The 27,191-nt window shown below is 42.2% G+C and overlaps 1 protein-coding gene across 1 annotated transcript; it reads left to right on the top strand.

Moving 5' to 3' along the window:
• Positions 1–18,980: 18,980 nt before the first annotated feature.
• Positions 18,981–27,056, top strand: LOC118395430 (neuropeptide Y receptor type 2-like). Its single transcript, XM_035789227.2, has 2 exons — positions 18,981–19,283; positions 24,079–27,056. Exon 2 carries the CDS (start codon positions 24,110–24,112, stop codon positions 25,208–25,210), a length of 1,101 nt encoding a protein of 366 aa, XP_035645120.2. The 5' UTR covers positions 18,981–19,283; positions 24,079–24,109; the 3' UTR covers positions 25,211–27,056.
• Positions 27,057–27,191: the final 135 nt, after the last annotated feature.

The raw sequence follows: 27,191 nt of genomic DNA, 5'->3' as shown, positions 1-27,191 counted from the left end.
CATCTCTCTCTCTTCTCCCTCCCTCTCTATCTCCCTCCCTCCCCTCCCTGAGCCCTAGGACCATGCCTCAGGACTACCTGGCCTGATGACTCCTTGCTGTCCCCAGTCCACCTGGCCGTTTCAACTTTTCTGCCTGCGGCTATGGAACCCTGACCTGTTCACCGGATGTGCTACCTGTCCTAGACCTGCTGTATTCAACTCTCTAGAGACAGCAGGAGCGGTAGAGATACTCTGAATGATCGGCTATGAAAAGTCAACTGACATTTACTCCTGAGGTGCTGACCTGTTGCACCCTCGACAACCACTGTGATTATTATTATTATTATTTGACCCTGCTGGTCATCTATGAACATTTGAACATCATGGCCATGTTCTGTTATAATCTCCACCCGGCACAGCCAGAAGAGGACTGGCCACCCCTCATAGCCTGGGTCCTCTCTAGGTTTCTTCCTAGGTTCTGGCCTTTCTATGTGTTTTTTTCTAGCCACCGTGCTTCTACACCTGCATTACTTGCTGTTTGGGGTTTTAGGCTGGGTTTCTGTACAGCACTTTGAGATATCAGCTGAAGTAAAAAGGGCTTTATAAATATAATTGATTTGATTGTCTTGGCTGTGTGCTTAGGGTCGTTGTCCTGTTGGAAGGTGAACCTTCGCCCCAGTCTGAGTTCCTGAGTGCTCTGGACCACGTTTTCATCAAGGATCTCTCTGTACTTTGCTCCTTTAATCTTTTCCTCGATCCTGATTAGTCTCCAAGTCCCTGCCTCTGAAAAACATCCCCACAGCATGATGCTGCCACCACCATGCTCCATACCCACCGCATTCAGGCCAAAGAGTTCAATCATGTTTTCATCAGACCAGAGAATCTTGTTTCTCATGGTCTGAGAGTTCTTTAGGTGCGGGCTGTCATGTCCCTTTTAACGAGGAGTGGCTTCCGTCTGGTCACTTAACCATAAAGGACTGATTGGTGGAGTGCTGCAGAGATGGTTGTCCTTCTGGAATGTTTTCCCATCTCCAGAGAGGAACTCTGGAGTTCTGTCAGAGTGGCCATCGGGTTCTTGGTCACCTCCCTGACCAAGGCCCTCCCCTGTTTGCTCAGTTTGGCCGGGCAGACAGCTCTAGGAAGAGTCTAGATGGTTCCAAACTTCTTCCATTTAAGAATGATGGAGGCCACTGTTTTCTTGGGGACCTTCAATGCTGCAGACATGTTGTGGTACCCTACCCCAGATCTGTGCCTTGACACAATCCTGTCTCGGAGTTCAACAGACAATTCCTTCAACCTCATGGCTTGAATTTTACTCTCACGTTCACTGTCAACTGCGGGACTTTATATTGACAGGTCGGCGGCTTTCCAAGTCATGTCCAATCAATTGAATTTTCCACAGGTGGATTCCAATCAAGTTGTGGAAACATCTCAAGGATCATCAATGGAAACATGATGCACCTGAACTAAATTACGAGTCTCATAGCAAAGGCTTTGAAAACGTATATAAATAAGGTATTTGTGATGATTTTTAATACATTATTAATGTTTATAACAAACTGTTTTTGCTTTGTCATTATGGGGTATTGTGTGTAGATTAATCAGGATGCATTTATTTAATCCGTTTTAGAATAAGTATACTTTCTGATCGCACTGGGTATGTCCAAAATATTTTTGCTACTTTCACAACCACAATTATCTGCACAGTTGCTGGCGTCGGGGAGAAGGGCCTAGGTTTTGATGAATAAACAAGTTGTTAGTGTGTTAGGGCTTGTCCCCTCACTGGCCAATCAGAACGTGCTACATGGCTAAATATATTGTTGCTTCAATTTGAGTATTTTCGGTCTTTTATGTATTGCCTTGGAATCAACTCCAATTCCAATGTTAGTCCGTTATAGTTTGTTAAACAGCTTACAGAAACAAAATAACAAAATGTAGACCTGTCCTATCTTCGCTAAATATGTTAACTTGAACCTGTTTGCAGACCACATTGTTCGAAGTAATTGCATAGCTTCAATAGCATTCACACTGATGTTTGGGCGAGGCCTACTGTAAATTACATTATGGATGAGCAGGGACATGCCAAACGTTGTCAATAAGCAAGGTTACATTCACTAAAAAGAGAGCAAATAATTTGAATAAAATTTGAAACAAAATTAAACAACTTGTTTTAAATAGGCTATGTCTAAAAACACTTACATCATAATTGCTTTTTGTGGGCATATAATATTAAAACAACGCAGACTATGGAAGGTTTTATGCACATCCAAACTTTTCACAATAGCTGGACAAAGATCCACATTTACATTTAAGTCATTTAGCAGACGCTCTCATCCAGAGCGACTTACAAATTGGTGCATTCACCTTATGACATCCAGTGGAACAGTCACATCCAATATAAAGAGAAAGAGATAATGTCCACTCACCCTTATACTGCTTCCAAATATAATATTCTATGTACATATTGGAACCATCTAACAGATTGCATTCGAGCCTCTCCAGAAGTGGATATGCATGCATGCCACGGACGTTCTCACAATAAACAAGGACAGTGAATCATTCTAATAAGTTTGGTTTTGATGGGTTCGGATTTCTAAACTTTAAATATTGTTAATTATCAGTTCTACTAGAGACATGAGGAATGCCATAGTCTGGTTTATTCACCAGAAGTAATGGGTATCTGTAGGAGGAAAGTATGTCGTGGGGTCAATGAAGGTTGGATAGGACCCAGGGGGCTTTTGGAATGTACTGTGTAGAGGAGAGGCAATCACATGATTGCAGCCACTGATAATGGTGGAGAGATGGGGTTTAGTGAGGAAGGGGGCCGAGGTCAGGTCAGGTCACGTTAACCTTTCTAGGGCAGGCGTTCCGCTAGTAGAACCCCTCGACAACATTCCGCTCAAAAGGCAGCGTGCGAAATTCAAAAATATTTTTTTGAAATATGTACCTTTCACACATTAACAAGTCCAATACAGCAAATGAAAGATAAACATCTTGTTAATCTACCCATCGTGGATGGGATAGATTCATATAGATAAATATAGATCAAATTAATCACTAACCTTTGATGATCTTCATCAGATGACACTCATAGGACATCATGTTTCACAATACATGTATGTTTTGTTCAATAATGTGCATATTTATATCCAAAAATCTCAGTTTACTTTGTCAGTTTACTTTGGCGCGTTACGTGCAGTAATGTTTTGATTCCAAAACATCCGGTGATTTTGCAGAAATACTCATAATAAACAATGATAAAAGATACAACTGTGACTCACAGAATTAAAGATAGACTTCTCCTTAATGCAACCTCTGTGTCAGATTTTTAAAGCACTTTACGGAAAAATCATAATCTGAGAACGGCACTCAGAGCCCAATTCAGCCAGAGAAATATCCGCCATTTTGGAGTCAACAGAAGTTAGAAATAACACCATAAATATTCACTTACCTTTGATGATCTTCATCAGAAGGCACTCCCAGTTCGACAATAAATGACTGATTTGTTCCATAAAGTCCATCATTTACGTCCAAATAGCCACTTGTTGTTAGTGTGTTCAGCCCAGTAATCCATCTTCATAAGGCGCAGGCACTTTGTCCAGACAAAAACTTGAAAAGTTCCGTTACAGTCCTTTAGAAACATGTCAAACGATGTATGGAATCAATCTCTAGGATGTTTTTAACATAAAACATCAATAAGCTTCCAACCGGAGAATTCCTATGTCTGAAGAAAATGCACTGGAGCGAGAGGTAACTCTGTCGGGATCGCGCATCACGAGCCTGAAGACACTCTGCCGGACCACTGACTCAAAGAGGTCTCATTAGCCCCTCCTTTATAGTAGAATCCTCATTCAAGTTTCTAAAGACAGTTGACATCTAGTGGAAGCCGTAGGAAGTGCAACTTTATCCATATCCCACTGCGTAATCGGTCGGCCAAGCTTTGAAAAACTACAAACCTCAGATGTCCCAGTTCCTGGTTGGATTTTTCTCAGGTTTTCGCCTGCCATATGAGTTCTATTATACTCACAGACATCATTCAAACAGTTTTAGAAACTTCAGAGTGTTTTCTATCCAATACGAATTATAATATGCATATATTAGAATCTGTGGCAGAGTAGGAGGCAGTTCACTCTGGGCACGCTATTCATCCAAAAGTGAAAATGCTGCCCCCTATCCCAAAAGAGTTATTAAGGGAGAAGGAACAGTTTATTGCATGCATCACTGAATTTCCTGCCTAGTGACAAAGATGTCATGTTTAGAGAGAAGGAGGAGATTCCACCCCAAATTGGGGTATATATACTACCACTGGAGGAACCATGTCTTTGTCTTATGCAGCTGTATTGACCCAATGGGTGAGTAAACTTGGTTTAAGCTTTACTAATCGTCCGGGAAATCTTAGAACCTTCATTTACAAACTAACAGTTTTGATACAATTCAATCAAAGACAAGCCACCTGTTCATTTTTTTCATAAACAATAAATACATGTAAAATGTAATGATGTCGTAAAATACGCAGCATATAAAAAGACAACGCATTGCTGTTGAACCAGCCTTCGTTGTAGCAGATTATGAAATGGAAAAATAACTTCTAAATACGAGGTTCACCGGTATTCACAGAGGTTCTCATCTCTCGTTTCATGGTGGGCATGGACACGTCAACTACATCAGGGAGGGGGTTTTACACACCTCCAAAGGATGGCTAAAATAATGTGGGCCTGCCTACAATACACCGATAAAAAGCTCACTGTTTTACTCCTCTCAAACTTGATATTTGAATAAAGCTTTGGTGATTAGGATGTATTTCTCAGCGGTGTCACAAGCCAAAAAACTTTATCGTCGGTCTTGACTAGCCTACTTGATTACGTTGGGCGGGACAAAAAGAAAACAGCCTTCATTGAGAGGATGGGAGGTTATGCTTATGTTTTAATTCAAATAAAACGAAATGGGGAAAAATCATTTGTGTTTTTTACATTTCTAAGTACGAAGTATACAGGCACCATATCGCATTTTGTTCCATGAGCACATGGGCAGTGTGGGTCACGGCTGGATAGACTGTGTTTCCACTGTCAAAATTAATTCCATTACCAACCGCATTTAGAAATGGTGTTCCCCATTTATTTATCATTAGTCCCACAATAATAAACCATTTACTAAACATTAGTCAAATATTTTGGCAATTCCTAATCAAAAGTGAGTGCTATTTTTACTTCATAAAAAATTTGCGTTACCAGTGTAATTTCTCACAAAAAGATGGGCATGGCATTGGTAGACATTCCTGCTGTACCTGGTAAAAGAACAAACACACAACGCAGGATGTTTAAGGAAATGTATATGTGTGTGAATAACTAGCTTACTAAAATGTACAACTGGTGAGTAAAGGGTTTGTAAATGCCTTTAAAATAAAGTGTTACACTAGGGGGTTGTTGGGCCCAGCACAGAAAGTGTGGTCCCCTGGTCTTTTGGTCCCGGTGATACTAGGCTGCAGCAGTCAAGTGTAGTGGACGCAGGGAGAAAGCACAGACACACACAGAGAGAGAGAAAGAGTGATAGAGAGTGAGACACATTTTGTTTATATTTTGGCTCTACATTATATATGACCTATATGTAATACTAATGAACCATTATGTATGACAGCCAGACACTTATATTTGCAATATAAGTAGTTTGGCTTTCATGAGCCAATGGTCATCTATTAGGTATTCATTCAGTAGTCTTTCTTCTTTATCTAATAAATGTGCTTATTCATTCACAACTAGGATGTAGCTGGGCCCAGCACAGGCAGTGTGGTCCCCTGGTCTTCGGGTGCCAGTGATGTGGAAAGGATGCTAGGCTTAGCAGACACAGCTCAGAGGTGAATGCATAGGAGGTAGGAAGAAGAGACACATATGTACTGCCAGTTCCTTAATATGTTGGCTCTATACAGTGGGGCAAAAAAGTATTTAGTCAGCCACCAATTGTGCAAGTTCTCCCACTTAAAAAGATGAGAGAGGCCTGTAATTTTCATCATAGGTACACTTCAACTATGACAGACCAAATGAGAAAAAAAAAATCCAGAAAATCACATTGTAGGATATTTAATGAATTTAGTTGCAAATTATGGTGGAAAATAAGTATTTGGTCACCTACAAACAAGCAAGATTTCTGGCTCTCACAGACCTGTAACTTCTTCTTTAAGAGGCTCCTCTGTCCTCCACTTGTTACCTGTATTAATGGCACCTGTTTGAACTTATCAGTATAAAAGACACCTGTCCACAACCTCAAACAGTCACACTCCAAACTCCACTATGGCCAAGACCAAAGAGCTGTCAAAGGAAACCAGAAACAAAATTGTAGACCTGCACCAGGCTGGGAAGACTGAATCTGCAATAGGTAAGCAGCTTGGTTTGAAGAAATCAACTGTGGGAGCCATTATTAGGAAATGGAAGACATACAAGACCACTGATAATCTCCCTCGATCTGGGGCTCCACGCAAGATCTCACCCCGTGGTGTCAAAATGATCACAAGGACGGTGAGCAAAAATCCCAGAACCACACGGGGGGGACCTAGTGAATGACCTGCAGAGAGCTGGGACCAAAGTAACAAAGCCTACCATCAGTAACACACTACGCCGCCAGGGACTCAAATCCTGCAGTGCCAGACGTGTCCCCCTGCTTAAGCCAGTACATGTCCAGGCCCGACTGAAGTTTGCTAGAGAGCATTTGGATGAAGAAGAAGATTGGGAGAATGTCATATGGTCAGATGAAACCAAAATAGATCTTTTTGGTAAAAACTTAACTTGTCGTGTTTGGAGGACAAAGAATGCTGAGTTGCATCCTAAGAACACCGTACCTAGTGTGAAGCATGGGGGTGTAAACATCATGCTTTGGGGCTGTTTTTCTGCAAAGGGACCAGGACGACAGATCCGTGTAAAGGAAAGACTGAATGGGGCCATGTATCGTGAGATTATGAGTGAAAACCTCCTTCCATCAGCAAGGGCATTGAAGATGAAACGTGGCTGGGTCTTTCAGCATGACAATCCCAAGCACACAGCCCGGGCAACGAAGGAGTGGCTTCGTAAGAAGCATTTCAAGGTCCTGGAGTGGCCTAGCCAGTCTCCAGATCTTAACCCCAAAGAAAATCTTTGGAGAGAGTTGAAAGTCTGTGTTGCCCAGCAACACCCCCAAAACATCACTGCTCTAGAGGAGATCTGCATGGAGGAATGGGCCAAAATACCAGCAACAGTGTGTGAAAACCTTGTGAAGACTTACAGAAAACATTTGACCTCTGTCATTGCCAACAAAGGGTATTTAACAAAGTATTGAGATAAACTTTTGTTATTGACCAAATACTTATTTTCCACCATAATTTGCTGAAAATTACAGGCCTCTCTCATCTTTTTAAGTGGGAGAACTTGCACAATTGGTGGCTCACTAAATACTTTTTTGCCCCACTGTATGTAGTAGCAACTAACATGCTGACCACAACACTGTCATTACATGTGCGAGTGTTGTAAAATAAATGTACACATATCTGTTTTTCAAGCATCTCATCCAAACTGCTTGCGAGCGTCTGCGTATCCAGGTGCTAAAATAGAACTTGAGACTTCCAGTTGCACTGACTCACCCAGTGATGCGCAGCTCACTAGCCGGCAATGACCAATGCGCTAGTCCCAAAAGCTCATCTCCCTCCTGTTTAACTATGTAAAACAATGTTTGCTCAACAGGCCTGTCTGGAAGTTGATATAATATTTTGTTTGTCTACAGCAGACATATCAGTCTTCTCTTTTCAGCAGGAGCCAACCACTTCCCACGATTTTATTTGAAATAATGCGATAAGCCTGTTTTGTCTTCATGCTGTTCACTGACATATTTGCCTAGCGTTCCCGACCAGGCCCAGGTGAGCTCTGTACAGGGCAGACCAGTTTTTCTTTAGAAAGCCCTCCTATTCTCCACTCATTACCTGTATTAACTGCACCCGTTTGAACTCGTTACCTGTATAAAAGACACATGTCCACACACTCAATCAAACAGACTCCAACCTCTCCACAATGGCCAAGACCAGAGAGCTGTGTAAGGACATCAGGGATAAAATTGTAGACCTGCACAAGGCTGGGATGGGCTACAGGACAATAGGCAAGCAGCTTGGTGATAAGGCAACAGCTGTTGGCGCAATTATTAGAAAATGGAAGAAGTTCAAGATGACGGTCAATCACCCTCGGTCTGGGGCTCCATGCAAAATCTCACCTCGTGGGGAATCAATGATCATGAGGAAGGTGAGGGATCAGCCCAGAACTAAACGGCAGGACCTGGTCAATGACCTGAAGAGAGCTGGGACCACAGTCTCAAAGAAAACCATTAGTAACACACTACGCCGTCACTGCTCAAGCCAGCGCATGTCCAGGCCCGTCTGAAGTTTGCCAATGACCATCTGGATGATCCAGAGGAGGAATGGGAGAAGGTCATGTGGTCTGATGAGACAAAAATAGAGCTTTTTGGTCTAAACTCCACTCGCCGTGTTTGGAGGAAGAAGAAGGACGAGTACAACCCCAAGAACACCCTCCCAACCGTAAAGCATGGAGGTGGAAAGATCATTCTTTGGGGATGCTTTTCTGCAAAGGGGACAGGATGACTGCACCATATTGAGGGGAGGATGGATGGGGCCATGTATCGCGAGATCTTGGCCAACAACCTCCTTCCCCCAGTAAGAGCATTGAAGATGGGTCGTGGCTGGGTCTTCCAGCATGACAACGACCCGAAACACACAGCCAGGGCAACTAAGGAGTGGCTCCGTAAGAAGCATCTCAAGGAGGGAGCTGAAAGTCCGTATTGCCCAGCGACAGCCCCGAAACCTGAAGGATCTGGAGAAGGTCTGTATGGAGGAGTGGGCCAAAATCCCTGCTGCAGTGTGTGCAAACCTGGTCAAGAACTACAGGAAACGTATGATCTCTGTAATTGCAAACAGAGGTTTCTGTACCAAATATTAAGTTCTGCTTTTCTGATGTATCAAATACTTATGTCATGCAATAAAATGCAAATGAATTACTTAACAATCATACAATGTGATTTTCTGGATTTTTGTTTTAGATTCCGTCTCTCACAGTTGAAGTGTACCTATGATAAAAAATTACAGACCTCTACATGCTTTTTAAGTAGGAAAACCTGCAAAATCGGCAGTGTATCAAAGACTCCTAGTTTCCTCCATGACTGCCATTTAACAGCTTTCACATTAATACATTGAAGATGGAGTGCTAATTCAGACACAGTTTCTAAAAAATAAAATTTAGAATCCCTATACTACTGTAGGCTACCTGTTTAAGCCTGTCACACACTTCATTCACTAGGCATTTCACTCACTTCATTCACAAGGAATTTCACAAACTTCATTCCCTAGGAATTGTACACACTTCATTCACTAGGAATTTCACACACTTCATTCACTAGGAATTTCACACACTTCATTTACTAGGAATGTCACACACTTCATTCACTAGGAATGTCACACACTTCATTCACAAGGGATTTCACACACTTCATTCCTAGGAATGTCACACACTTCATTCACTAGGAATTTCACAAACTTCATTCACAAGGAATTTCACACACTTCATTCACTAGGAATGTCACACACTTCATTCACTAGGAATTTCACTCACTTCATTCCCTAGGAATTTTACAAACTTCATTCACTAGGAATTTCACACACTTCATTTACTAGGAATGTCACACACTTCATTCACAAGGGATTTCACACACTTCATTCACTAGGAATGTCACACACTTCATTCACTAGGAATGTCACACACTTCATTTACTAGGAATTTCACACACTTCATTCACAAGGAATTTCACACACTTCATTCACAAGGGATTTCACACACTTCATTCACTAGGAATTTCACACACTTCATTCACAAGGAATTTCACACACTTCATTCACTAGGAATTTCACACACTTCATTCACAAGGAATTTCACACACTTCATTCACTAGGAATTTCACACACTTCATTCACTAGGAATTTCACACACTTCATTCACAAGAAATTTCACACACTTCATTCACAAGGAATTTCACACACTTCATTCACTAGGAATTTCACACACTTCATTCACAAGGAATTTCACACACTTCATTCACTAGGAATTTAATACTTGTAGGACACCCCGATGTTTTGAAATTCGGGACATGTTTTAAATTATATTGGGGGCACAATTTCAATAATCTGTGGGATCCCGTCAGTTGTACGACCTATCGATTCAATACATCCAAACATCCTTGACATTCTTCACCGTCCTTGATACGCATTCCATAAATACCCAACTGTTTAAGGTGAAGTCGATGTGAACGCCCACATCTGGCGAATCAGATATTCGAACTCTCTCAAGTGCCTTGTGATGTGAAAGGTAATGCAACCATAAATCGTGTTATGCAGCTCTGGATGAGTCATAAAATGTCTACCGTGGTGATCTTCTACGGAGGCCATCTTTCTAACTGACAATTTACCTGCCCAATTTACCTGCTCTTAAAAGGAAACTGAGCGTGGTGGATTGCCTACATTTCACCTTGACGCAGAGAACCAGAAAGTGGCACAAAAGGTGAGAGATTTGTCGCGGCAACCTTAGTTATGATCTGATTCCCGCCTCGTGTTCCCTGCAGTCCCGCATGATGGACTGGTCCGACTGCCTGAAATCGTTTAAAATGAAGGCAGTGCAGCTTTCTGCCATGGCTTTATTAAAAGCGACGGGTAAACGGCCGCAGTGGCAGTAATTGTAATGCAGTTTGTGCCTGAGATAAGGTCGGCCAGACAGCACATAGCCCATTAGCCCCGGCCATGAGAAACAATGTGTATGGTAACACCAGGCTAAACTGATTATACACAACCTGGAAACACGGTAGAGTCGCTAGCGATGGACCCCGTTCATCATGTTATGGATGCAAATTTGCCAGTTATTTCTCCCCTGATGAAGATGATGGAACTTCTATCGTCGGGATGACTCAATTTAGATTCACAGAGTAGAGCCTTGGAAATTGGAGGTGATGGAACTAATGTGGATTAACACGACGTAACCCTCAAAAAACCTGCCTAAATGTCCACACTGCTGTATGAAAAGGCAACACCTTGAATTGTTCATTACGCTTGAGCTCAGAAAACTGTCAATCGATATCGCTTGAGAGGTCTCGGCCAAAGTTGTCATCAGAGAACAGCTGTCAAACTGGCATGAAGTGTTGGCGGTATTGTGTAAGATCCTATCATGTTTGCCCCAAGAGCATTAGGTGTACTTGCTGATGTCATAGGCCTCTTGAGCAATCTCTATAAGAACAACTTAATGCATTGGAAATGCAATGAAAGCAGTCAGAGCAATGTGTAACACATAAAACACAACATCCATCTTGAACTGTAGCGACCTTCACCATTCATAGCAGTTAGTCTGACGGATGTAAAGAATAAATAAATATGAATACCGCCCTGTACATCTTATTGTTCTGGCCGTGTGTCACATCTGTTCATTTAGATAGACTATAGGCCTTCTGAGAATCGATTGAACTGTTTTACTGTCCATCCCTTGTGCTTACGTCCTGTTCTCTTACATTTGAGCCCATTGATACCAATCCATTTTTCCCCCATTCATACAACCTTTTCCCCATTCCACTTGTTCACCCACATTAGCGTGGAGACCATAATTGAAAGCTTCATTAATGACAGTGGACAGAGGGAGGCGGCGTCATAAATAACAGGTGATATTGCAGAATTGTGATATTTAATGGACTAGGTGATGATTAAGAGCCCCTGACACCAGGGCTACCGCGGTGTTGGGAATATTGATGCTTGTTAGTACTTAGACAAATGATGAATTTAGTGCCAGGAAGGCAGCCTCAAATGCCATTGAGGGCATTTACTGCAGCTATGCTTCAGCCATGGATGGAACTTAATTACCGCCTAGATGGGAGGGAAATCAATAATGGATTTCTATTCTGTGTCCGAGGGACAGACATGGTATATGGATGGCTAATGGCTATACCTCCATGAAGTCTGACGACACACAGACACTTGAACAATGATGTTGTTTCACCTGCTTTTGAGGCCTATGATTGAGTTCCATAAGTTATTTTTCACAACATCTACAGAACGCTAGCTCTCCAGGGACAGGGTTGGAGAGCCCTGGATTAGTCAGATTTACAAAATTGTAGCTAAATCACATGGAAACATAGTTGCTGAAACTTGTTTGTAGCCAGTGGCTAGCAGGTTTGCAGCATCTGCCTGGCTGGCCTGCCCTGAATGGGCAGAAGAGCACTCCTTGTAGAGACTGTGGCCATATCTGTAATCTGAGAGGTGCTTTAGAATACCATTTACATTAGAATACATTGCAATATGTTTAGGGGGATTTCACACCCTCTTCTGGCTACGACTTGTAAGCCTTTTGGGATTCCTTTCGATTTAAAATGAGAAAACGGGGCTTCTTGCTCGCGAATTGACGTTCACTTTAAAACCATGTGCATTTGTTTGAGTGGTATGCAAGCCAGTCAGAGGATTTGCAAAAGCCTATGGGCTCTAATGCATGTTATAATTGACTTGGGAAGTGCTGAAGCTCTTGAAAAAATAAGGAAAGTTCTAAGTATGCCCCATGTATTCATAATTTCACGGTTTGTTTCATTATTTAACCATCTGCGTATTGGCACCAAGGGCTTTGGCTATAAGGAGGCTGGCAGACACTAACTTAATTTGAGAGGCCACGTGAGGTCTTGAACCATAATGGTGGCAACGGAATTAGAGGCGCAATTACCTGCGGCACGGTCTGATATGGATCAACTCCATGGTTTCCCTTCGTTAGATAAACTCTCATTGTCTTCCTGATTATTGCATTTCCTGTCAGTAGTCTACAGAGGAATCGTGCAGACTCAGCAGTGGCTTTCACATCAGTACCGGTCCATAGAGGCACATTTAGAGCAGAATGGGAAATTAGAAAAATGGGAAAATGTAAAGTGGCTTTCAGTGTGAAATAAAACCGAGACAGCCATGGAAACAGAGAATATTCTATATTATTTGACTTTTGAAACTTTACATACTTCTACTATATTGTAGGCTATTTAGATTACAAATGCCTAATGTGAACTTTAAGATCTTAAATTGCAGGGCTTGCAAACTATCCCAGATTACAAAGGGAAACCCAGCCGCGAGCTGCTCAGTTACACAAGCCTACTAGATGTGGGCTGCAACATCTGTAACAAAAAGTTATACATTGAGAGCATTTTGACTGGCTAAATCACCGATTGGTATTCTTGGCATCCATTCAAAAAGCACTACAGAGGGTAGTGCGTACAGCCCAGTACATTACTGGGGCCAAGCTCCCTTTCATCCAGGACCTCTATACCAGGAGGTGTCAGAGGAAGGCCCTAAAAATTGTCAAAGACTTCAGCCAACCGAGTCATAGACTGTTCTCTCTGCTACCGCACGGCAAGCGGTACGGATACACCAAGTCTGGAACCAACAGGACCATGAACAGCTTCTTCCCCCAAGCCTAAAAAACTGCTGAATAGCTACCCGGACTATCTGCATTGACCCCTTTTGCACAAATGTTTTAACTGATCACATACACTGCTGCTACTGTTGACTATCTGTCACTTTATTCCCAATTATATTTACATACAGTGCATTCGGAAAGTATTTAGACCCCTTGGCTTTTTCAAAATTTTGTTACGTTACAGCCTTATTATAAAATGGATTAAATTGTTTCTTCCCCCTCGTCAATCTACACAGAATACCACATAATGACAAAGCAAAAACAGGTTGCTCAAATTTTGTGCAAATTTATGTATTTAAGAAAATATGAAAATATTACAGTTACATAAGAATTCAGACCCTTTACTCAGTACTTTGTTGAAGCACATTAGGCAGCGCTTACAGCCTCAAGTCTTCTTGGGTATGATGCTACAAGTTTGGCACATCTGTATTTGGGTTCTGATGTTCGATCGGGTTCATGTCCGGTCTCTGGCTGGGCCACTCAAGGACATTCAGAGACTTGTCCCGAAGCTACCCCTGCGCTATCTTGGCTGTGTGCTCAAGGTCGTTGTCCTGTAGGAAGGTGGACCTTCGCCCCAGTCTGTGGTCCTGAGCGCTCTGGAGCAGGTTTTCATCAAGGATCGCTCTGTACTTTGCACTGTTCATCTTTCCCTTGATCCTGACTAGTCTCCCAGTCCCTACCGCTGAAAAAAATCCTCACAGCATGATGTTTGCCACCACCATGCTTCAAAGACTTGAATCTTGGTTTCATCAGATCAGAGAATATTGTTTCTCATGGTCTGAGAGTCTTTAGGTGCTTCTTGGAAAATTCCAAGCGGGCTGTCATGTGCCTTTTACTGAGAAGTGGCCTCCGTCTGGCCACTCTACCATAAAGGCCTGGTTGGTGGAGTGCTGCAGAGATGGCTGTCATTCTGAAAGGTTCTCCCATCTCCACAGAGGAACTGTAGAGCTCTGTCAGAGTGACCATCAGGTCCTTGGTCACCTCCCTGACCAAGGCCCTTCCCCCCCGATTGTTCAGTTTGGGGACCTTCAATGCTGCAGAAATTATTTGGTACCCTTCCCCAGATCTGTGCCGCGACACAATCCTGTCTCGGAGCTCTACAGACAATTCTTTCAACCTCATGGATTGGTTTTTGCTCTGACATGCACTGTCAACAGTTGGATCTCATAGACAGGTGTGTGCCTTTCCAAATCACGTCCAATCAATTGAATTTACCACAGATGGACTCCAATGAAGTTGTAAAAACATCTCAAGGATGAGCAATGGAAACAGGATGCACCTGAGTCTCATAGCAAAGGGTCTGAATACTTATGTAAATAAGGTATGTTTTACATTTTTTTATACAATTACCAAAAATGTCTAAAAACCTGTTTTCGCTTTGTCATTATGGGATATTGTGTGTAGATTGATGATGATTTTAATTTATTTAATCCATTTTTGAATAAGGCTGTAAAGTAACAATTATGGGAAAAGTCAAGGGGTCTGAATACTTTCTTAAGGCACTGTATCTACCTCAATTACCTCATCCCCTGCACATCAGCCCTGTACCTCTGTACCTCTGTACATCACCATAGTCATTGTGTATATAGTATTACTTTTATTATTACATGTTTTACTTTTCTATTATTTCTCTATTTTCTTTCTCTCTGCATTGTTGGGAAGGGCCCGTAAGTATTTCCCTGTTAGCCCACACCCGTTACTGGCAAAGCATGTGACGAATACAATTTGATTTGAATTAGATGAAGGTTTGCATCAACACAGCCCCTAGGTGCTTAAAAAAAAAAGAAAATCATATATGCTTGCTGCATGCTGATAACTTGCAACAGGTAGTTTACCTCAGGCATATATTTTGGATGATATTAGCCATGACATTGTCATACTAAGAGCCTGAGTTTCAGGCACCTCACGTCATCGGACGAAACAGTAAAACGATCAGTAATCTGCCGTCACATCTGGAGAGCTACTGGGTGTGCAGGCTTTTGATCAAGCATTGCAAGCATTGCTCAAAAACATCAGAGACTTCATCAAGGTCCGGTTGAGCAGCTCATTACTAAAATGTGGTTTGTTAGAGGGGGACTGGAATAAAAACCTGCACGCCCATTAGCTCTCCTGGAGGATGGTTGATTACCCTTGATGTAAAACATTGTAACATTACAATCAAATACGTTTCATGCCTTTTGAAATAATTTGGCTCATTCAATATATCAAAGATCAAATAGCTATGGCAGGCTACAATCATTTTTATTCAGCTGAAGCAGGCACACACCTTTTCCCGAAGCCACTCCTGCATTGTCTTGGCTGTGTGCTTAGGGTCGTTGTCCTGTTGGAAGGTGGACCTTTGCCCCAGTCTGATGTCGTGAGCACTCTGGTGCAGGTTTTCATCAAGGATCTCTCTGTACTTTGCTCCGTTCATCTGCCTCGATCCTGACTAGTGCCTGCCGCTGAAAACCATCCCCACAGCCTAATGCTGCCACCACACTTCACCGTAGGGATGGTCCCAGGTTTCCTCCAGACGTGACGATTGGCATTCAAGCCAAAGAGTTCAATCTTGGTTTCATCAAACCAGAGAATCTTGTTTCTCATGGTCTGAGAGTCTTTAGGTACCTTTTGGCAAACTCCAAGCGGGCTGTCACATGCTTTTTACTGAGGAGTGGCTTCCGTCTGGCCACTCTACCATAAAGGTCTGATTGGTGGAGTGCTGCAGAGACAGTTGTCATTCTGGAAGTTTCTCCCTTCTCCACAAAATAACTTTAGAGCTCTGTCAGAGTGACCATCAGGTTCTTGGTCACCTCCCTGACCAAGGCCCTTCTAACCCGATTGCTCAGTTTGGCCAGATGGCCAAATCTAGGGACAAACTTGGTGGTTCCAAACTTCTTCCATTTAATAATAACTGTGTTCTTGGGGACCTTCAATGCTGCAGTCATTTTTTGGTACCCTTCCACAGATCTGTGCCAAAAAACAATCCTGTCTCTGAGCTCTACAGACAATTCCTTCGACCTCGTGGTCGTAAAGTGACATTCTTTTTTTATATATACATGCAGTTGAAGTCAGAAGTTAACATACACCTTAGCCAAATACATTTTAGCTTTAACTTCCTGACTGATGTCTTGAGAAGCTGCTTCAATATATCCACATAATTTTCCTCCCACATGATGCCATCTATTTTGTGAAGTGCATCAGTCCCTCCTGCAGCAAAGCACCCCCACAACATGATGCTGCCACCCCGTGCTTCACGGTTGGGATGGTGTTCTTCGGCTTGCAAGCCTCCCCTTTTTCCTCCAAACATAACGACGGTCATTATGGCCAAACAGTTCTATTTTTGACCAGACCAGAGGACATTTCTCCAAAAAGTAAGATCTTTGTCCCCATGTGCAGTTGCAAACCATAGTCTGGCTTTTTTATGGCGGTTTTGGAGCAGTGGCTTCTTCCTTGCTGAGCGGCCTCTCAGGTTGTCGATAGTACCATGGTACGATAGTATGATGACTACATGGTCCCATGGTGTTTATACTTGCGTACTATTGTTTGTACAGATTAACGTGGTACCTTCAGGCGTTTGGAAATTGCTCCCAAGGATGAACCAGACTTGTGGAGGTCTATAATTTTTTTTTCTGAAGTCTTGGCTGATTTATTTTGATTTTCCCATGATGTCAATCAAAGAGGCATGGAGTTTGAAGGTAGGCCTTGAAATAAATCCACAGGTACACCTCCAATTGACTCAAATGATGTCAAATGGCTTATCAGAAGCTTCTAAAGCCATAACATCATATTCTGGAATTTTCCTAGCTGTTTAAAGGCACAGTCAACTTAGTATATGTTAACTTCTGTCGTACGGGAATTGTGATACAGTGAAATAATCTGTATGTAAACAATTGTTGGAAAAATGACTTGTGTCATGCACAAAGTAGATGTCCTAACCAACTTGCCAAAACTATAGTTTGTTCACAATAAATTTGTGAACAATTTGTGCAGGAGTTGTTGAAAAACGAGTTTTAATGTCTCCAACCTAAGTGTATGTAAACTTCTGACTTCAACTGTATGTACATGTGCAGCAATTTCTAGAAACCTGTTAACGCTTTATCATTATGAGGTATTGTGTGTAGATTGCTGAGGATTTGTATTTATTTAATACGTTTTACAATAAGGCTGTAACTTAACAAAGTGTGGGAAAAGTCAAGGGGTCTGAATACTTTCCGAAGGCACTGTACAAAACAAGTTTTGAAGGCCCATATTCCACAAGAAATACAACATCTGATATTTTTCCTAAAATGAATGTTCACCGCGATTGAACCGAAACCCAACTAATACAATGGCGAAGTGAATACTTCGTTTTGTCAAAATTAATCCTTTAAATAAATCGTTCAAAAAAGAAAATACACTTTTTATGGCCTTATTCGTGAGTGTCGGTGGAAAGGTTTTGGACATTACGAAAACATTAACACACGCTAATAATAGGTAAACAGTTAACTAGAACGTACAATATATCTTTTGAATTAGCTACTTAATCTGTTCTCTCATATTTTATAGGCTAGTCCTACCTGCTGCTACAAAGTCCGACTCGCTCTCTCTCCTTGAGCAACCGCCCACTAGTCTGGCACTATGCACGTGATGCGCTCAAATAGATGCACTGGTGTTATTCTGATCCTGGCTGATATGTTGATTTGTATTTGATTGATTCAATATTTTAAATCGGTGCCTAAATAAATTACATTAAGATAAATGATTGAATTCATCCCCATTACGTTTCCAAAACTTTTTAGATGTGAACATTTTCCCCAAACTTTTCCAGGCCTGGAAAACACAATTTTTATATTCCATGACTTTTAAATGATTTTCATGATGTAAGAACCCTGCATCAGACAGAGCTGGGCTCCTGGCTCATACCCAAAATGCAATCAATTTTCACACCTACATGGGCGCACAGGCGAGATTAATAGACCCCCCCCCCCATGTTTATATCTGTCAGGGTTTACACATGCCTCCCTGTCATTAATGCGCTTCATATAATCTCCTCCTTCTCTGTCTCCCTCTTGAAACTGGCTACAGAATATGCGCGCCTTCAAAGGAGTCCACCGCGTGCGCAGTGCGCTCTTCTTGTTGCTCAGAACCTATCAAAATAACTTTAAATGGTATTATTGCAAATACAACCAAATTCCCATGTGGTCTATATTAAAGGGTACTTAATTTGAATATAATCATATAAATTCAATATTAGACCACAATTTCATCTTAAAATATCAAAGGGACGTAAAATGGACTGATTTCGTGGAATGACCCAGGCAGTTAACCCCAGGCATATCTGTTGGTGTCTTGTTTGTTTGAACTAGAAATGGATCCGAAATCATTTATAAGGCGTAGACTTTCTCCCTTGAGGCAATGTTTATTTCTGTCAGGGTAAAACGCCCCCTCGTCATTTAGCGCGCTTCATCATCTCCCCCTCCCCCTGGCGCACACTCTCGAAGTTGGCCACACATAATATGCGCTCCTTTCAAGACAGGAGTCCACAGCGTGCGCAGTGCGCTTGTCTTGTTGAGCACATACCTCGTAGAAAAAAAGCTTTGCCAATATATATCACCGTTCAGTTAGTCAGTTGCTTGTTGTCTCGATTCCTAGATATGTCTACTACTTGATGTGCGATACAATAAAATGGCTTGATACCTAGGACATGTGGTGATAAAAAAAAACATGCTGCAACTTGAATATAGGGTATTATTTCATGTTAACTTGAAAATACTAATGCGCTGCTGAGAACCTTGACAAAAAGGGTTATCATCGGAAGTATAACGAATGCGTCTGTTACAGATCAAGGTGAGTCGGTTATTCTATAGCAGTTACTTGCCAACGGGAAAATATGCTGATCATTTGTTTAGTTAAGAATTTATCGAATGTATTGCCTATTTAATCCTATGTTTTTTTTTGTAGGCTACAACTGTAATCTTGATATCAGCATCCCCAAGATGTAATCCAAGATACACAAACTAACATTTCTGAATACAATTTTTTCTTCTAGAAATCAGTATCATGAAAGATTTCTTCTGTCATATTTTCTAACCTTCTATAGGTTGTAGACAAATGCAATTCATTTAGGAACGCCAAAAATGTCTATGACGTGAGAAATACATTTCTGATAATAATTTGAAGAAAAATCATATAGAATGCACTAAGGTATTGTGAATGATTTCCAAAGTAGACAGTATATTTCTTGGTGTATCACACAGGATGCCAGTTAATCAACTCTTATCATCGCTCTTCATTATGATTCAGTTGCCACAGGAAGCAATAGAAATGGTTGGTATGAGTTCCAAGTCATGTTATCATGAATTGCCAAAGTTTGTCAGCCAAGAAGTATTAATGCAGGACTGTTTGAAATCCCAAGTTCACTCCTAAAAATACTGCATTTAGAAAAGCAGCTAGACATATACAATTTGAGAGCAAAATTAAATTGACTGATTTTAATTTAAACAGGCAGGTCAGGGGATCCTAAGAATAGGTCATAAGAATAAATTCTTATTTACAGACACTAGGACATGCTGCTCATTAATACCCCTTACACTCTGGAAATTGGCCTATAGGGACAACTTTTAAATGTTTCTAACAAAATAACTATAAAAAGCATATACATGACCAAGGTAGCAATTGAAAGATAACACTTTGGGAGATTATGGCGAAGTTATCAGAAGACTGAATCCAAACATTACACTTTTGATTTTATGTGCATTTTACATTTACTGCACTTTTCACAGCATTTGTCAATAGCAACATCTGAAAGTACTCTGGATACATTTAGTAACATAATAAGAACATTCAGTGCATTTTTTGGAGCGCAAGATAAGAAAAAACTATTACAAGGGTTAGAGTGAGAACTGGTGTCTCCAAGTGGACACACACCACACCACTCCAAACTGTGCACAGTACTTCGTTTTTTTGAGTACTCCTAGCTTTGCCATTGAGGAACTGAAGCAAGCACACTAGTCGTTTTTGGTTTGGAACACAGACCCGTGTCCCCAACATCAGGTGTGGCATCATTTGAAAGCTTGTCCTTCACAATACGACAAACACAGGCTCTTTCTCTTCAGGACAACCCCCGGGTATTACGCATTTCATCCTTGTAACTGTGGATCGAACATAGCTATCAGAAATCGTTGCTACTGTAAATTACATGAGTTTTCAAATATGGAAATGTGAACTGCACATATGGGACTCATGGGTGTGGTTTGCTTGTGTGACATCATGGGAATTTATTATAATCCTTAAAGTCTCATCTTTCAGAACACATCGACTCCTCTCAATTAACAGCATTTCCCTCACTCAGACGATAACAAATGTGCAAAAGTAGCCCAGGGACGGGGAATCTTCCACCCTTTGTTGCCATAACAGCCTCCATTCTTCTGGGAAGGCTTTCCACTAGATGCTGAAACATTGCTGCGGAGACTTGTTTCCATTCAGCTACAAGAGTATTCGTGAAGTCGGGCACTGATGTTGGGCGATTAGGCCTGGCTCGCAGTCTGCGTTCCGATTTATCCCAAAGGTGTATGATGTGGTTGAGACCAGGGCTCTGTGCAGGCCAGTCAACTTCTTCCACACCGATCTCAACAAACCATTTCTGTATGGACCTCGCTTTGTGCACAGGGGCATTGCAAAGCCAAGGCTAGCTTTTTCAAGCAGAAAATTGTTTCCTGCAACACAAACTCAAAAAAGTTCTGGGACACTGTAAAGTCCATGGAGAATAAGAGCACCTCCTCCCAGCTGCCCACTGCACTGAGGATAGGAAACTGTCACCACCGATAAATCCACTATAATTGAACATTTCAATAAGCATTTTTCTACGGCTGGCCAAGCTTTCCACCTGGCTACTCCTACCCGGTCAACTGCACTGTACCCCCCACAGCAACTCGCCAAAGCCTTCCCCATTTCTCCTTCTCCCAAATCCAGTCAGCTGATGTTCGGAAAGAGCTGCAAAATATGGACCCTTTCTTTTTAAAATTATCTGCCAAAATTGTCACAACCCCTATTACTAGCCTGTTCAACCTCTCGTTCGTGTCATCTGAGATTCCCAAAGATTGGAATCCCCCTCTTCAAAGGGGGGGGACACTCTAGATCCAAACTGCTACAGACCTATATCTATCCTACCCTGCCTTTTTAAGGTCTTCAAAAGCCAAGTTAACAAACAGATCACCGACCATTTCGAATCCCACCGCACCTTCTCCGCTATGCAATCTGTTTTCAGAGCTGGTCATGGGTGCACCTCAGCCACGGTCAAGGTCCTAAACGATATCTTAACCGCCATCGATAAGAAACAATACTCTGCAGCCGTATTCATTGATCTGGCCAAGGCTTTCAACTCTGTCAATCACCACATCCTCATCGGCAGACTCGATAGCCTTGGTTTCTCAAATGATTGCCTCCCCTGGTTCACCAACTACTTTCCTGATAGAGTTCAGTGTGTCAAATCGGAGGGCCTGTTGTACGGGCCTCTGGCAGTCTCTATAGGGGTGCCACAGGGTTCAATTCTTGGGCCGACTCTCTTCTCTGTATACATCAATGATGTCGCTCTTGCTGCTGGTGAGTCTCTGATCCACCTCTATGCAGACAACACCATTCTGTATACTTCTAGCCCTTCTTTGGACACGGTGTTAACAACCCTCCAGACGAGCTTTAATGCCATACAACTCTCCTTCCGTGGCCTCCAACTGCTTTTAAATACAAGTAAAACTAAATGCATGCTCTTCAACGGATCGCTGCCTGCACCTGCCCGCCCGTCCAGCATCACTACTCTGGACAGTTCTGACTTAGAATATGTGGATAACTACAAATACCTAGGTGTCTGGTTAGATTGTAAACTCTCCTTCCAGACTCACATCAAACATCTCCGATCCAAAGTTAAATCTAGAATTGGCTTCCTATTTCGCAACAAAGCATCCTTCACTCATGCTGCCAAACATACACTCGTAAAACTGACCATCCTACCGATCCTCGACGATGTCATTTACAAAATATCCTCCAATACCATACTCAATAAATTGGATGCAGTCTATCACAGTGCCATCCGCTTTGTAACCAAAGCCCCATATACTACCCACCACATCACCCACCTGTAGCACACGCTCCAGCAGGTATATCTCTCTGGTCACCCCCAAAACCAATTATTCCTTTGGCCACCTCTCCTTCCAGTTCTCTGCTGCCAATGACTGGAACGAACTACAAAAATCTCTGAAACTGGAAACACTTATCTCCCTCACTAGCTTTAAGCACCAGCTGTCAGAGCAGCTCACAGATTACTGCACCTGTATATAGCCCATCTATAATTTAGCCCAAACAACTACCTATTCCCCTACTTTATTTATTTTGCTCCTTTGCACCCCATTATTTATATCTCTAGTTTGCACATTCTTCCACTGCAAATGAACCATTACATTGTTTTACTTGCTATATTGTATTTACTTCGCCACCATGGCCTTTTTTTTGCCTTTACCTCCCTTATCTCACCTCATTTGCTCACATCGTATATAGACAATGTTATTAAGGCCTGCACAAAGCTAGGCAAAAAAGAAAAGTGTTTCAGTTCTCATGCCCCTTCCACTTGGAACAAGCTATAAAAGGGATATGAAATTGCAGGATCTTTGCAGGATAAACTCTTTGAATGAGTTTAAAGCTAAGGTAAAAACTATGGTGGACAGTGATGTTGGGGGGCTATCAATGTTTTCACCCCTAAATGCACCACACCTTCCCAAACCATCTTGCATGCTCAATGTGACACTTCATTTAAAAAAAAAAATGTAGTCCTTTGTGTTTTGTTGTAAACGTATCTGACATTTTGTCAGATATTACTGCTATTTCATCCAGCTGTCTCTTGTAGAATAGATATTTAATCTTACCTGGTCAAATATAACATCTATAAATAAATACAGTACTGAGACTAACAGGTTTTGTCAGGTGATCCTTAATACAATGTGCTGTGAAACAACTGAAAGAGAACACAAGTCATATTTTATTCAGTGGCTTGGGGGTGAGAGGAAAACTAGAAAAAGTTTGTTGGCATGATGTTTATTTATATGCTGCAAAATTCAACTAGTCTCCATTTGCGAAATTCAACTAGTCTCCGGAGTTCAAAGAGTCACTGTGTGATAGGGCGACCTCATGTTTTTGCCCTGCCCTCGATGTTGCAGGAGATCTTGTATGCACACGCCCATTCAAAAGTTTGAGGTCACTTAGAAATGTCCTTGTTTTTAAAAGAAAAGCATTTTTTTCGTCCATTAAAATAACATCAATTTGATCAGAGATACAGTGTAGACATTGTTAATGTTGTAAATGACTATTGTAGCTGGAAACGGCAGATTTCTTATGGAATATCTACGTAGGCGTACAGAGGCCATTTAGTGGACAAAAAATGTAGTGTATATGTCACACCCAAGACTATGACTCACACTTGATGCTAGCGGCTTATACAATGGTCTTTAAGCCTCCCAACAATTACATAATTCTCTGCAGTCTAAAATATGAGCAGGCAAGGAGCTTTTAAAATGTTTTGTAACCCAAGACTATGTTCATAGATGTAAACAAGTTTATGTCCTCTGTCAAAATGCTCTCCCTCCTCTTATTGCAGAATTTGTGAGGCCCCGAGGGGAACGATACCAATGGATTATGTAAGTCAAGTAAACATAACTCCAATGGAGGACTGTGCGAATTCTTCTAGACTTGCTGGTGAATTCTCAAACTGCTACAACACCTTTCCAGACTTGGAGGACAGCACCAAGCTGGTGGGAGTGCAAGTGATCCTCATCCTGGCTTACAGCACCATCATACTGTTCGGAGTCATCGGAAACTCCCTGGTGATATACGTGGTGTACAAGTTCAAAACTCTGCACACCGTCACCAATTTTTTCATTGTGAACCTGGCTGTGGCCGATCTGCTGGTGAATACTCTATGTCTGCCCTTTACTTTGATCAACACTCTCCATGGAGAGTGGCGGTTTGGCCAGGCATTGTGCTTCATGCTGCCCTTCTCCCAAGGCATGTCCGTGCACGTTTCCACCATCACGCTCAACATCATCGCCCTGGACCGCCACCGGAGCATCGTCTACCACCTGGAGACCAAGATGTCCAAGGAAATGTGTGCCGCCGTCATCGTCATGACGTGGGCCATAAGCGCGGTCCTGGCCAGCCCGCTCGCCGTCTTCCGGGAGTACGGGACGTTTGACCTTTCGCCCGAGCAGTCCATTCAGGTTTGCACGGAAAAGTGGCCAGGGAGCGGCATGGACGGGACCATCTATAGTATCTCCATGCTCCTGCTCCAGTACTGCCTGCCGCTGGCCATCAACTCCTTCGCCTACATCCGCATCTGGAGTAAGCTGAAGAACCACGTGAGTCCGACAGGGAGGAACAACCGCCACCAGCGCAAGAGGAAGACCACTAAGATGCTGGTGATCGTGGTGGTGGTGTTTGCAGTGAGCTGGCTGCCTCTCCACGCCTTCCAGCTGGCCATTGACATTGACAACAGTGTCTTGGACATGAAAGACTTCAAGCTGCTTTTCACCATGTTCCACATCGTGGCCATGTGCTCGACCTTTGTCAACCCCATCCTCTATGGGTGGATGAACAACAACTACCGGACTGCGTTTCTGTCCGTGTGTAAGTGCAGCCAACCTGTCAATTCTGGGTCGAGGAGCATCATGAGCAGAAAGACACTGAGGGAAAAGGACATGAGCGATACAGATTTCCAAGCGACTAAAGTCTGAATTCATAATATCAACTGAAATGTGAAATTGCTGTTCTGTGCAACCTACTGTAAGGGTGAATTATGGGTTTGTTGTCAAAAGGTTCAGTGAAGAACCAAGTGTGTTCAAAATGTGTAAATGATTTCATGCAAGTGCCAAATGCATTGCTGAATTGTGCCATTGATAATCAAGAGCTTATGAAACTGCTGTTTAAAACTTGCTGCTTCTTACAACTGGCTACTTAGGCCACATGCAAATGTTGATATTTAAATGTTGATCGTGGGACAAAAAATGTTGACATTGCCTTCGTGAATGCTACCATAGTAAACCATGTGGATCATACTGTTTCTTTAGAAATGGATTCCGAGGCCTTGTTTTGATAGATGTGCTTTAATTAAAAAAGCTGAGGTGGAAAACAACACATTTAGTTCAGAACGCAGGTTGTAATTTATTGACACCTAATAGCTGCAAATTCAGCATGTAATGATAGAAACTGACTCATCCATTTCATCAAGCTGCGTGTCAGTGCTGACATTTCCAAATTCAAATCAAATCACATTGTATTTGTCACATGTGCCGAATACAACAGGTGTAGTAGACCTTACTGTGAAATGCTTACTTTACAAGCCATTAACCAACAATGCAGTTCTAGAAATAGAGTTAGAAAATATTCACTAAATAAACTAAAAGTTAAAAAACACAATAATATTACAAGTAAATAGTCCGGTGGCCATTTGATTAATTGTTCAGCAGTCTTATTGCTTGGGGGTAGAAGCAGTTAAAGAGCCTTTTGGACCTAGACTCTGCGCTCCGGTACCGCTTGCCGCGCGGTAGCAGAGAGTACAGCCTATGACTAGGGTGGCTAGAGACTTTGACAATTTTCCATGCATGGTGGATTTTGGATAGATGGACCTAACTAGAGCTATGGCTACTGTAGAGCATGTTATGTAAACTTAGTGTACAAAACTTGGAATACCTGCTCTTTCCATGACAGACTGACCAGGTGAATCCAGGTGAAAGCTACAGTATGATCCCTCATTGATGTCACTTGTTAAATCCACTTCAAATCAGTGTGGATGAAGGGGAAGAGACAGGTTAAAGAAGGATTTTTAAGCCTTGAGAGAATTGAGAGATGGATTGTGTATGTGTGCCATTCAGAGGGTGAATGGGCAAGACAAAACATTTAAGTGCCTTTGAACAAGGTATGGTCGTAGGTGACAGGAACACCGGTTTGAGAGTGTCAAGAACTGCAACGCTGCTGGGTTTTTCAAATTCAACAGTTTCCCGTGTGTATCAAGAATGGTCCACCACCCAAAGTTGACACAACTGTAGGAAGCATTGGAGTCAACATGGGCCAGCATCCCTGTGGAATGCTTTCGACACCCTGTAGAGTCCATGCCCCGACAAATTGAGACTGTTCTAAGGGCAAAAGGGGGTGCAACGCAATATTAGGATGTTGCTAATGTTTTGTACACTCAGTGTATATTGCAACTCTGGCACAATTATATGTACGCTATATTATTAGACAGTCCATGACAGATCCAGAACCCCTCCCTCGCCTTTGGTTGCAGCAAACAGTCTCATTACCGCTAGAATATGTCCTCACTATATTTCTGGATCATTTAAGAGGCTGTCCTCTCTTCCTGTTTCTTAGCCCATCACTGCGGTTGTGTGGCGGGGATTGGTTCAATGCCTCTGTTTTTAGTAACTCATTCATGGACCATTCAGCACGTAAACCAATAATGGTTTATCAGGCTGTCGAAAGTTATTGACCTGCGGCTTACAGAGAGCTGCCCCCGTTCTAAATCAAGTCTGAAGGACATGAGCAATGTGGTTCAAGACGCATGTCATTTTCCCTTTGATACGGACTGTGTTCACTACGGAATCACATTAGGATGCAAGCAGTGAAGTTGATGACTTACCGCTTGGCTTTCCATCCATCTAACATTTTGAAGTCAAAGCCTATGAATCCATTGACAGAATGGGAGTTATAGGCTAGTAT

This window comes from Oncorhynchus keta, chromosome 16 (assembly GCF_023373465.1).
Source record: "Oncorhynchus keta strain PuntledgeMale-10-30-2019 chromosome 16, Oket_V2, whole genome shotgun sequence".
NCBI lineage: Eukaryota > Metazoa > Chordata > Actinopteri > Salmoniformes > Salmonidae > Oncorhynchus > Oncorhynchus keta.
The sequence above is the reverse complement of the archived record's forward strand: the minus strand, read 5'-3'. Positions and strand labels throughout refer to the sequence as shown.

Bases quoted from the DNA above. Each gene is read 5' to 3' on its own strand.
- LOC118395430 (XM_035789227.2), top strand. From the start codon at position 24,110: ATGGATTATGTAAGTCAAGTAAACATAACTCCAATGGAGGACTGTGCG.